Source organism: Petaurus breviceps, unplaced genomic scaffold, assembly GCF_028583685.1.
Source record: "Petaurus breviceps papuanus isolate PSGF00001 unplaced genomic scaffold, PetGlider_PUasm1.0 174, whole genome shotgun sequence".
Classification (NCBI taxonomy): Eukaryota; Metazoa; Chordata; class Mammalia; order Diprotodontia; family Petauridae; genus Petaurus; species Petaurus breviceps.
The window spans coordinates 10,098,277-10,112,053 of NW_027185761.1; the positions used below are offsets into that span (position 1 = coordinate 10,098,277).

General features: G+C 39.2%; 1 protein-coding gene across 1 annotated transcript in view; it reads left to right on the forward strand.

Moving 5' to 3' along the window:
* EGFR (epidermal growth factor receptor) overlaps positions 1–13,100 on the forward strand; it is an 84,810-nt gene extending 71,710 nt beyond the window's left edge. Inside the window, exons 23-25 of the mRNA XM_069083732.1 lie at positions 26–73; positions 302–404; positions 2,783–13,100. Coding sequence (XP_068939833.1) covers positions 26–73; positions 302–404; positions 2,783–3,156 — 525 coding nt within the window. The 3' untranslated portion in view covers positions 3,157–13,100. The remainder of the gene's footprint in view (positions 1–25; positions 74–301; positions 405–2,782) is intronic.
* Positions 13,101–13,777: the final 677 nt, after the last annotated feature.

The window sequence follows — 13,777 nt, forward strand, 5'->3', positions numbered from 1 at the left end:
AGAAATTTCTGAATTTCTCTTTCAGAGTGCTACCAGCAATAATTCTGCCACAGTATGCATTGATAGAAATGGGGTAAGTCTGAATACATACTCATAATCTTACTTTTATAGTTCCTTCTAAACCTTTCTTCCTGTATTTCCCCGGCCCACACCAAAGAAATCAAAGATCCATAAAATGTTGAAAGAGATTTTCTCCAATCAGTGTCATAAGTGACTGCATTTATTGATGGGCATAGAGTTGGGCTGCATTGTTTCCCATCTTGCTGTAATGCTATGCCTACTTTCATTCCTGTGCCAGCAGACTTGCCCTGTGAAAGAAGAAAGCTTCATCCAGAGATACAGTTCTGATCCCACCACTGTCTTACTTGAAGACAATGTGGATGATAGCTTCCAGCCTGTACCAGGTGAGTGCATTTGCAATCAACAGATTCATTGCAATCTCGCCTGTCCCTGCAAACCAGCAACCAATTTCAATTGATTCTCATAGATATCTGTCACTGTATGCTGGCAGATATCTTCCACAGAATGCAAAGCTGTAACTAGAATGGAATGAGCAGGGTTTTGACTTGGAGTGCCAATGTCTCTGAGGTGGAGGGGCCATTCCTTCCTAAAGTGACTTCTGTCCCCCTACTTTGTGGTCCCCCGTGAGACCACACAGGTACATGAGTACAGCTGCCAATGCCCACCAACCCCAAGATCCTGTCACCATGGTAACCCTCTCTCTGCATCCACCTTCTCCTTCCACTCCTACAGATTACCAGCAGGACTTTTGGGGAACATACCCCATTACCTACCCCTTACCAACTGAATTTGCCCTAAAGAAAAGATTTTCTACTTGTGGTTTTGATAGTTTTTTTCTTACCTTTTGTCTCAAGAATGCTGATAGAGCCAAATACAGCAAAAACTGGATACAAAATATTCAGTTTGTTTCATGAAAATTTTTTCCCCGGAATTTATTTATTTTTAGTTTTCAACATTCGTTTCAACATTCATTTCCATAAGATTTTGAGTTACAAATTTTCTCTCCATATTTCCCCTATCCCCCCCCCCAAGATGGCAAGCATACTGAATACCAGTCTACGCTATCTTATATCCCCCTTTCCCCCCTACTTTTTGTCTTTTTGGAGGAGGGAATTCAGGGCAATTGCGGTTAAGTGACTTGCCCAAGGTCACAGAGCTAGTAAGTGTTAAGTGTCTGAGACCAGATTTGAACTCAGGTCCTCCTGACTCCAGGACTGATACTCTATTCACTGTACCACCTAGCTGTTCCCACTGCCTACTTTTTTTTTGTAGGGCAAGATGGATTTGTATACCCCATTGTTTGTATATCTTATTTTCTGGTTGCATGTAATTTCGTGAAACTTTTTGAAGAGATATTAAAACGCAAAATTTGGGATTGCACATAAGGCATTGTGTAGTAGAAAAAGCATTGGACTAGCAGAGAAGAGACCTGGTTTTAATCATTTCCACACATTTTAGCTGTATAAATGTGATCAAGTACTTTAATTTCTCTGTGAATCAGTTGTTCCATATGTAAAATGGGCATTACATCTTCCCTGTGTAATGGCAGAGAGCAAGCCTAGGTAATCTCTTCAGGTCTCTTCCCCTGCCCTAGCTTGAAGATCATCTTTTTCTCTGTAAACATATAATAAATGAATTTTAATGAAGTTTTATATTGAATTTAACTGGTTGACTGATTGTTGACTATATTCTTTCACCTGAACATGTGCAAGATAGACTATGGTGAGACCCTAACAACTAATCCCACAAATAATTGAAAGCCCTGAGCTATTTCTCTGCCCTAGCTCCATTCTGGACCTCAGATACTTCCAGAACTGCCTAGTATAGTCTCTCAGCCCCATCTCCACCCTGCCACATGTAGCATACTCATGATGGCTGCTAGCACAGGTTCTCAGATCTGCTTTTCTAAAGGAAAGCAACTCAAAAAGGGTTAACAACCTTACTTTAATCAAACATATATCATTTTACCTAGTTAAGGGGGAAAAGTCAGCACCCTGAACTTCAGTGACAGAGAATACAAACAGAAGTTACAAGCAAACCAAAAAATACAGCAGAGGAATAGATCAGCAGACAGGGCTTCCAGCTGTCTGACCACTACATCCATACCTAGTCAGTTGCCAGAGAGGGAAGCACCAACATCTGGGTTTTCAAAGCCTGCTCAAAGGCTCCCCAGAGTCTCATCTGGCCAAATCACACAACATTTCTCAAAGTGAGCCCCAAAGCAAAATCTCACCTCAGGCTATATATAGCCTTCTACTATACTCTAATGTCACAACCCTCTTGACCTACTGCCCAATCACAAAGTAACAAGGTGTGGGCATTCCTGAAAAACAAGCCTCCCACCACAGGCGCCATGTGACCACATTCAACCTATTAGGGGGCAGAGCATATTCTCATATCAGGGAAGGTTCTCAGATTCACTTAAGCTTATCGAGGGGCCAAGGGGCAAGGAAGATCTTCAGATTCCCATTACGCCACATTCTTCCTCCAGGAATCATAACCCTTTCAATCCTGTAGTGACATATAATTCCCAAAAAGCTATGACCTCATCTTACTAGACTCTTAGTCTGGTACTCTACCTACTACACCAGCAAAGAGGTAAGATGGAATGTAGAGCTGAGTTAAAGAAGTGTTCTCTCCAAGATTTCCCCATATTCCTACTTTAATGTCACTAGTTAGCTGGAGAAAGAATTGTCCAGAGAGGGCCACATATACCAAATTTGACTCATGAAATTCATTCCCCATTTCTTTTTCATTCTAGAATACATAAACCAGTCGGCTCCAAAAAACCACCCAGGCGCTGCCATCCAGAACCCTGTCTATCACAACCAGCCTTTAAACCCAGATGCCTCTAAAGACTCTCTGTACCAAAACTCACACAGCAGCAGCGCAGTGGGCAACCCAGAGTATCTCAACACAACCCAGCCCAACTTGATCAAAAAACCCTTCGACAGCAATTCCTGCTGGAACCCAACAGCCAACCACCCAATCAGTCTGGACAACCCTGACTACCAGCAGGACTTCTTCCCCCAGGAAGCCAAGCCAAATGGGGTTTTTAAAGTCCCTGCAGCGGAAAATCCCGAGTACCTCAGGGTAGCAGCACAACAAAACGAATTCATTCAAGCTTCAGCATGACCCTTTGCCAGGAGCCTTCCCTCCCTCCCTCATGCAGCCAGGTGATGCAGCTGCCCCAGGACTGAGGGATGGACAGCAAAGGCAGCAAGCATGCGGTGTAGCCACTTAATCACACCTTTCCTTTCAAGCCTAGGGACCAGACATTGCCACAATCGGCTTTGATTTCCTTTGGTACGTTCCGGGGCCTGTCTTCCATTGGAATTGTCCCCCTACCTGGGCATAAAATGGAGTCAATCCCAGGCAGATTTTCTGCAAGTGCATTTCTTCATCTTTAACCTGTGAGACTTCCCAAATCAACAGCAAGATGCCCAGGAAGCATATTTTTCCGTTTGTACACAAGCTAGTGTGTTTGTTTTTTTTTCTACGCCATACGTTTGAAAAAATAATGATAATGTTTGTAAGTATTTTTTTTTTTCCTTACAAGTTCCCATTGGCACATTCGTGAGAAATTTGCTATTGACTATATAACATGCACTACCCTGAAGGGATCCAGACTGGACTGAGTCAAGGAAGCGTATGATGAAAGAAAATGAACTTTAAGCTCTTTGGACTTAGCCAACTTAACAATTCTTCCCTTTGGCTTTGTCCTTCTTTACAAGCCAAAGGCCGAGAAAGAACATTTCTTGGTTGGTACAACATCAGCTCATGATGAAAAAGAGAAATAGACCAGCCCATGTCATGCTGGCCACAAGCATTACAGAAACCAAGTGGAGGAAATCCCTACACTTCTTTGTAAATGTGCCCACGGTACTTCAAACTGTGTTAGGTTGTTTTTTTTTAAGTGTTTTCTGATTATGAATATTTGTCTGACTCTTTCCTTTTTCATTCCATGCATCTTTGCAACTACACTTGTTGAAATGTTTTCCCTCAATGCTTCTATTATGGAGTGGGGGAGGGAGTAAAGACCCTAAAATTAAAACAGCCAAAGCTGCTGCTCCCTTTTTACTCACCCTCATTTGGACAAAGGGCCTTTCTTTAAGATGGGATGAAAATGCAGAACTTTGCAAGCCCAAGCAAGAACTCGAGTCTCAGGTGAATCTACACCAAACCTAAAAGTGTTTTCCTAAACACTATGAATATAAACCTTAAAATGAAGCTATCCAAAAGAGGAAAAAATTGAAATTGTTCTCTATTTCTAAACACTCCCTTAGTTAACGCTGGAAATTGGGCCTTAAAAGTTTTTAGATTTTTTTAAAGGAAAATTTAATGAATAAGCTATTCACTACCAAAAACATTCCCTAGTATATTTTCCCCCAAATCCTTTCCTTGCCCCCTTTTCAGGTTGTAAAAAATGGGCTAGATCCTGTGGAAAAACTATAGTGTCTTACAACTTAATATGTGTGTGTGTGGGGGGGGGGGATCTACTTTTCATAAAAGAAATGCAGAGGCAATAATTGAGAGATTGCAATAAAAATCCTAAATATGAAATGGTGAATTTGAAATTAATGGCTGTGTCTCCACAATAGTCCACAGATATTTTTGGAAGGGGGTGTGGAGGTAGAGATTAGGATTTAAGGTTTATGAAGACGCCCAAAATGTTTTCATTTAAAAAGGGAGGATTGTGCAATGTTAAGTCAGATAAACAGGTTGTACTAGTTTTTCAGATGTTTGAAGTTCCCATCCCACCTTATCAACTAATGACATTCAATGATTGGCAGATAAATCCCACCAGGACACCAAGTGTGTAAAGAGAGCCCATCAAAATATAATGCCAAACCAGTACCCACAGAGCAGCTTCCCAGGTATTGAATTGATTCAGAGACCCTGGTGCTGAAAACATGTAAATGGTACACCCGTGAAAATATGTACTTGCCCTAGAAAATATTTCTGTTACTTTCAAGATAATGGGTGCTCCAAAGAGAGTTTTTAACAAAAAACGTTTGAGTCTGTCTCTGTGGAAATGGAGGCAGTGTTTCTTTTGTTTTGCAACTACTAGGTAGCCATGTGTCTGAGTCAGACCTCAACACTGCAGGCAGAAATACAACTTTATGTTATCTGTTTCAGGCAAGAATCTTTTTAGCCTGATAGTTATGCTTATTATTGCTTCCCAGAGTTATCTGAATAGCTTTCATCCATCATCTTTTTACTATTTTTTTAAATGGAAAAATAAAGCAGTATTTACAAGACAAGGTAATTTTGAGGCATTGTTGGTAGATTTTTTTTTCATCATTTCATCATTCTTGTGAAGAAAAGCATTTTACCCTGTAGTCCTTTATTATCAGAAAAGCAACTGGGTACTTCATACAATCCTATCTCCAACTTGTGAAGAAACCAGTAACTGTTGGGAAAAAACCAGCTGAAATCCAGATGAAATGTAGCAATGAAAAAGCAAGATGGATTTTTTTTCTAACATGTAGCAATCTCAACTGATAAATTTAGGAATTCCTCAGAACTTGGAATTCTCCAGCATCAAATCTAGTTGAGACACTCTGGAGAATTTTAAGGTGTGTGTCTTTAAATGATTTTGCAGAGAGTTTACCTAATTTGATAGAACTAAACAGAACCTCTTAGGTCCAAGCCTCTAGCCATGAAATATTCTACCATGTGGTATAGAATCTGCCATCATATATGTCAGTCATGGGGAAATGGAAGGTGGGGCATGAAATTATGTTTTAATATGGAGGGGGGACCTGTTGGCATTTAAAATATAAATGTAAAATTGTGATAATTCTCACAGGAACCAGACCACTGATCCTGTCATTCATTTTAACAAAAGTATCTATCAGATCAATAGGAAGTTTCAGACCTGATTAAGGGTACAAGGACTTTAATATTAAAGCATTAAAAAGCAGTTAATATAGGTTGTACGTTGCTTTAAATTATATACTATCAGCAGGAGAGTCATAAGTAGGATGGAAATCCAAGGTTTCATCCTAGGAATGAAATTTAAATGATATTCTTAAGATCTGTAGTCCTTCAGCCTAGAGAAATGAAGCTTGCCACCTAGTTAATAACAATTATTTGTTAAAATAGGAAGATACCTGTAAGTGGGCTAGGTAGGGTGAGGTTGTCCATCCCACTCTGTTCCCTAACAATGTCCCCATGCTCCAGTCTCCCAAATGGAGGCTATGAGCCATCGCTTTAAGGGTCTTTAGGTACTTTTCAATAAGATAGACTTCTCTTGAATGAGGGGACACATCTTTCTACTAACCTAGGTGAAGATAATGGCACTTTACTAGGGCATGAAAAAGAATCCTGGTTTTAACTCTGATTAGCATGATTAAATTTGTTATGCTTCTTTATATAAATACAATGAAAATCCATTTCCTCCCCCCTCTAACATCCCTTCTAACTCTGAGAATCTCTGTACCAAGGTCTCTTACAACTCTAGCAATCTATAGACTATGAACATAGTGCCAAAAACCTTGATTAAACCTATTAGGGGGAAAAAAGGACATTGTTAATTGGAGAAGACATTTTCAAATGATTTTTTAAAAACACATTTGAAGGTCTGGTTTAAAAATGACTGAAAAAAGACTGAATTTCATGTTGTTCACACAAGTACATGTCAATCACATCGCCCCCACTCCTATGCCCTACCAGTATCCCTGCTTTGTCATTGTAGGAATGATGCTAAAATTGATTCCCATGGTGGTTGTACTGGAGTAACTAATAGGCAAAGCTAAGACTTTTGGTACCCTATTTAGGAGGGAAGCAGTCACTGTGGTTTCCTAGTGCTTTTAGAAGAATCTAGAAAGTGTGTTAATCCAAACAGTCATGGCTTTAAGCAACTATTAGAAAATGCAGGTGCGGAAAGCAGTTAGTAGAAATGCCAATGCCTCGTGACCAGCTCACTTGCCAGCCTCATTTCCCAAAAACAAAGAGACTCGCTTAGAGGATTTTTCTTTGTAAGCTAAACCATGTAGTGGGAAGCTGACAGCTGGCACTGAGGTGATTTCATTTCTACAGGGTGAGACTCAGCCGTGTTACCTAATTCTTAAGCATTTTCTGCTCCAATCACGAATGAGTAGAATAATGTCATTTGGGCCCATAGGAGACAAGCTCCAAAATCCTGAGAAAGGTCATCCCACTGAGATTCTACTGGATTGGGGTTGAGTTTGGAGAACCCAGACTAAAGCTTTAAGATCAGCGGCTGGCCCCTAAATCACAATGCCAAATATGCTTCAGCCTCTGCTTGTCTGAAAGCTAATTCTTTCAGACTGAAAGATATAATCTTAAGAGTTTTTAAAGTTCTCAGAGGATCAAACTTGGATCTTCCAGTGCCCTTGCTTACTCTCTTGGCATTAAATCCCATTAAACTACCCCAAATGTTCAACATTTTTATTGTTTCAGTTTCACACCCCACCCTGATCAGATCTGAAAGGTTGACACCCTTCCATCTATTCCACCTCTTTTCTGTTATATCCATTGAGATATTGGTCTAGAAAATACCCTGGCAAAGTATGTATTCCATTAGTCGTCTTTTCATTTGTCATTTCAGGTAAGACTGTTTTCCCATGACTACAGTTTCAGGTTCTCCCTTTGGAAACATAGGGTTCAAAGAATGAGGAAGATCTTGTATAACTCCTTGAGAAAAGATGGGTACTGTCCTCCTTAGGCCACATGGTTGTGGTTTTCCACTAGGTCTGCAATGAAAGTTATGCCAGATTCCCATCATTAGTCAATACCCCATCTCCCACCCCAGGGCTTCAGGCACTTGTCAGATTAAACCTGTGGTAAGCCTCATCCTGCTTTAACTGGATGGATCTAGGCACTTTCCCCTCATTGAATTTACTTAAGAACTTATGATTCCATTCTGACTTCATATTGAAAAGGGCCTTACTAGATGTTCATGTATGAAAATTAGTCCATTCACCCCATACTCTTGGCAATGTATTTTCACTACTGAATGTGACTAATGTCACCCCCACTTCCCACCCCAGAGGTCACAAAATCAATTATTAAGCAAGATGGCAAAGTGTGGCAGAAAAAGACCTGGAATTTGAGTCAAGGGACTAGGGTTCTTATTTTAGGAACTTATATGTCCTTGGTCAAGTCATTTCACTTCTGGATCACAGTTTGTTCATCTGCAAAATAACAACCGTCAGTCATAATATTAGAAATCTATGTCATCCCACCATAGCCTTCCTCTATTCCCAAAATCAGGGCTCTTAAAGACATTGACAGGAATAGGAAAATTCATTAATTGGAACAAGCCATTGTTTATTCTGGTATTTGGATTTATCAGAAATATTTGTTCCTAGATTGCTGGTCTTTTATTGCTATGATTTTATCTGATTGTTGGCCGTTAGAGGTATGTAAGTATTTGGAATTTCGAATTTGTATGCAACCCCCTATATGCTTCCTGTTTGGGCACATGATACAGAAATCGCTGGTGCAGTAATAATGATAGTAATAATATTTGACTTTTCTATAGCACTTTAAAGTTTGCAAAACATGAGAGAGAGAGATTGTCAGCAATTTTATTAGTTTACGATATTTTCTTCATCAATGCAGATCAGCACCTTTCTCTGACATTTAAAGTTAAAAATGAGTCTTCAAAAATCAATTGGAGTTTTGAGAAGTTAAGTGACTAGCTCAGGGTCACATAGCCAGTGAATGTCAGCATGTCAGGTGGGACTTGAATACAGGTCTTCCTGACTTTGAAGTCAGCTCTCTATCTCCCATACCACAATGAGATTTGTGTTTGTGAATGCATACACACCTGGTATTTGGACCTTACAACAACCCTGTGAGGTAGTTACCAGATGAGAGTCAGGTAAAGAGATTTGTTCATGATGACACAATTATCAGCTAGTAAATGTTTGAAGGGGGATTTGAACCCAGGTCTTGGGATGCTGAGTCTATCACTCTACCTACTAGAACACTCTCTAGCCGCTTAATGGATTATCTACTCTCTCCTCTATACCATGTTATCTGTGATTGCTAGTATCCTTTAAATCTTCACATAACACTTCCATGTGAATCTGATGGGAGAATAGTGATTTACTTGGTAGGACAATTACGTGACTCCAAGGAGGGGAAGTAGGACTTCATTGGGGAAGTGACAGGAATAAGCACTTTGACATTTTATATTTCCTGATGGACAAATACAAATATACACACATATGCATACATATGTATATATTTTAATTTTTTTCTCCTTTGGCTTATTTAGTGAGTAAATGTCATATTGCAATAGGATACTATCCCCTTGCCAAGAGGCAATATAAGTACATGGAAAAAAGATGGACCAATTGGGAAAACTGTATATTTTCACTGCCAATGCTGTTGCTTAAGAGACATGTCTTTTTTTTTTTTTTTGCAATATTAAAAGCTAACTCCAAGGCAGGTTTCTTCTACCAGAATCTTGTTTTTCTAACTTTGCCAATACAAAGAAAGAAAGGCTGCCACTGAAAAGACACTTGAAATTTTAGGAATTTTTGTTTGTTTTTTCTATTTAGAAAATCTATTTTTTTTTGTGAGAGGAAAAATGACTTATTAATAGATCCCAAAAGGGCTGCAATCGTCACCTAAAGATTAATAATAATTCACATTAATTTAGTATTTTACAACTTGCTAACTGCTTTCCTTGCAACAGTCCTAGGAAATAGGTCTTGTAAGGATGCTTATCTCCCTTCTTTATCCTGATTAAAAAAGTGAGACTGAGAATTTAAATAACTTGTCTATGAGCACATAGCTAGAAAGTGTTTAGGGTGGGATTTGAATCCAAATATACTCTGTCCGTGGTCTGTTCAGTATCCCACTTTCTTTAAGTGAATCAGCCTCAGTTGCAGTATCCCTGTATTAGTGGAGACAAAGTCTTGGTGGGGGTTCCATCCAACTACCCATAGTGCAAAGGGAAAGACTGCTGCTACAGTTTCTAGGGAAGTAATCACATTGGGTTTTAACCCTTCTTCCATATAGTCTTGCTTAAGCACCATTGGGCCAGCTGCACTTGAAATCCTTGTTTTTATTCAAGAGGGAGAAGTCCCCATGGCCCATGCTGTCATTTAATTCCTATGGCAGCATTTTAATTTTTTTAAAAAGTCCCACTCTCCAGCATCTCTCCACTCACCCCTCCCCACCCAAAAGTAATGTTACTATTATAATGACTCCCTAGGGCTAAAGAGTTATCTCACCAACAAGAAAGTTTATAGTGAACATGAGTATATGTATATATGTGTGCATATATACATTATACATATGATATTGTTATGCATAAATCAACAAAAATATAAAATATGGACAACTTGTATTTCCCAGTGAATAAAAATGGATTTTAAGTGAGTTCTGTTTTGATGTCTAGACACTTAGAGGTCCGTATTCATTGGAATTGAACACAGATTCTACAACTAGAGGTACCAGAGCCACATTAGCATTTGTTTTCTCATCTGTAAAATAAATACTTTGGACTGGATGACTTTTTAGGTACCTCCAACTCTAAATCCTATGATTCCATGGACCTCAGTCCCAAGTCACTCCAGGCCAGATTCAGTTCCATTCATTAAACACCTGCCATGTGCTGGGTCCCTTGCTTAGCTCTGGGGATACAAAAAAAAAAAAAAAAAAAGAAAGAAAATGGTCTCTGCCTTCAAGAAGCTTACATTTTATTGCATCTGTAACCCTGTTCCACAGTATCAGAAACCAGGATAGAATCATGCAATTTGGTTATATCTGGGAAGTAGGGTTGGGGGTGGGAGAATCAGTAAACCTGCACAGGTATCTCCTCTCCAATGTATAAGCTAAAACAAACAAACAAAAAACCAGGTTGAAGCGGGGAAGGGCGCAGGATGGGTAGTGCTAACAGTAAGCAGCCTGTTATTTTTTTTTTGTCAGCCTTACCCTTTATTCTAGAAGTAGCTGCTTATAAAATTGGGTAAATGCATATTCTCTTCTTTTGCTCCAAATAAATTGTTGCCCTACTGTTGTAGGAAAAAAGAGACTATTCCTAAAGCTGTCATAAAGCATTCAATTCATGTGGGGTAAGGATGATTGGACAGGTTTTGAGGATATGTTACATGTGGTGTTGATTCCAAGAAAAAAGGTTTTTGGTTTTTTTTGGAGGGGGGAAGGCAAGGTAATTTAGGGTTAGGTGACTTGCCCAAGGTCACATGGCTAGTAAGTGTTAAGTGTCTGAGACTAGATTTGAACTCAGATTCTCTTGACTCCAGGGCTGGTGCTGTGCCACCTAGCCACCTCTGAGAAAGGTATTCTTGCCCATGTAATAAATATTCTTTCAATGTATTACTCCTGGGACAAAAAGTGAAGAGGGTTGTATCATGTGCCTATAGCAATAAGGGAGGAAAAATCAGCAATGTCTGTCCAGTACTTACTAGATCATTGTGTCCAGCCTATTAAACAAAAGGAGTAGCAAAAAAGATCGCAGTTTCATCCCTACCATGTAACATTGCAAACAATTCACATAAATCCATACTGCATGTCAGCAAGAACAAAACTATTCATCTAATTTGCATCTTAAGTAGCAGTCTTGAGACAAGATCTGATTAATCTCTTGATAATTAATCGAGATCCCATGGATCCACTGACCAGTTTTAGACTAGTGACAATATAGTTATTTACTAACCAGGTAACAAGGTCTTCATTTTAGGGACTGTTAAGGCAATAATATCTTTGTCAATTTCTTCATGTACGGTACTTTTCAACAATTGACTTATGCCACAGTGAAACACTTTGTACACATGAGAAGAAGCGAGATTTTTATATGGTTTCTACTATCAATCAGAAATACTGGTTGTTTGTATATTATGTGATGAAAATAAGGTGTATATTATTCATTGTTTTTTTAACTTTTGAGAACCTATATTGTAATAATGATGTTTCCTCTTCCCTCCAAACAATGTTGTATAATTAATGAAGTAGATGTTAGTCATAAACGACTTAATGTTGATGCTTTTACATGCTGCCTATGAACTTGTTTTTAACCAAGAAAAAATCCAACCAACCAACCTTAGAATGGAGATATCTCCAGGATTCTCTGTACTCAAACATAGAAATTGTATTTTCCCCCATGAGTATTTTGATTTCCTCTCCTCATATCCAGCAATGATGATCAAATTCACCAGGTGCATTCAAAATAAGAGTCTTGAGCTATAACAGTAGCTTCCAACCCTACCCTTCCATTCCCGCTGAATGTCTCTAGGAAGCATTCTCTCCCTCACGGTTTCCTACAGCCTTTTGTCTTCCTGACAGTTTCAGTAGAACTCAGGGAGAACTCTTGGTGGAAGGGATTTTTTGTTGCAGGCCAAGTTGGTTGTTTTTTTTTTTTTTCTCCCAGTCTTCAAAGGGAACAGAAGTCTCTTTGTAATCCCGCCACAAGTTCTGAAACCCAAAAGGGATTCCCATTCTGAGCTCCTGATGAACAACATCAGATAGGGCCACACAATCAGCCATTCACAAGATGAATGCTTTTTTTTTTTTTATTTAATGGGTTTGTGCTTAGATTGTCCTTGTAAGAAAATTCCCTCTAGTGGCACACGAGACACCAGGGAGGGTGAACATTAATAAGGAAGACCAAAAACAGCCAAAACGTTTACACATCAAAGAAATCGATCAGAAGCCTCTGGGAGAAATGATTCCTACAATGTGAAATGGAGAAAAGCAACTGAAACTTCTGTTCATACTTATGCAGAGAAGTCAGATGCTTCTCCTTTCAACAAGCATTTTCCTGGTAAATGGAGAAGAGTGACTTCCTACATGGTATGAACTATGGGAGGTATAGTTTAGCTCCCTTTACTCATGTTAATGGCAACATGGCAAGGGGGCAAAGACTTAGGTATAAATTCATCCTCCTTTTCAATGAGATGTGAGCAGACCAACTTTCAGAAGGATCTGGGTCAGTAAAGTGGTTAATGGCACAGGACAGAGCACTGGGGAATGTGGTTTATAAAATGAGCTATGGAGAGAGGAAATAACCTGGAAATTTCTCTAGTATATTAGCAATGCTTAACATTTTTATTTTAATAAATACTTCGGAATATAAAGGTGTATTGTCTCTGTGTTCTTCTCCCCTGATGACTGGCAGAAAGACCATAGAACTGGGAAACAGAAGGCATGATCTCCGGTCTGGGCTTTGGCAGCAGCTCACTTTATCTCTCCATCCTAAACTCCTTCATATATAAAATGAGGAAATTGAAATAGACAATCTTTAGGGATCCTGACAACCCTAAAAGTCTCTACATAGAATTATCAACCCAGTACCTACCAACTCAGGGCCAAGAACAAAATGTTTCCTTTAAATGGAAGGCTTAGAAGAAACAGCTAAATCTGTGACAACCAGTCACAAACCCTCAAAATTGGAAGGAATCTCATAGGCAATTTAATCCACCAGACCTGAACAAGAATCCCGTCTAATAATAACTACAATTATATGGACCTTTAAGGTTTGTAGGGTGCTTTATAATTATTTCATTTGATTCTCACAACAACCCTGGGAGGCAGATGCTGTTATCATCTCCCATTTTACAGATGAGGAAACTGAAGCAAACAGAGCTTAAGTGACTAGCCCAGGATCATACATCTATTAAGTGTCTGAGTCTCAATTATTTTTTGCTTTTTGGAAGGGGCGAAGGTAGGGCAATTGGGGTTAAGTGACTTGCCCAAGGTCACATGGCTAGTTTTTGTGTTAAGTGTCTGAGGTCAGATTTTTTTTTTTTAAAGA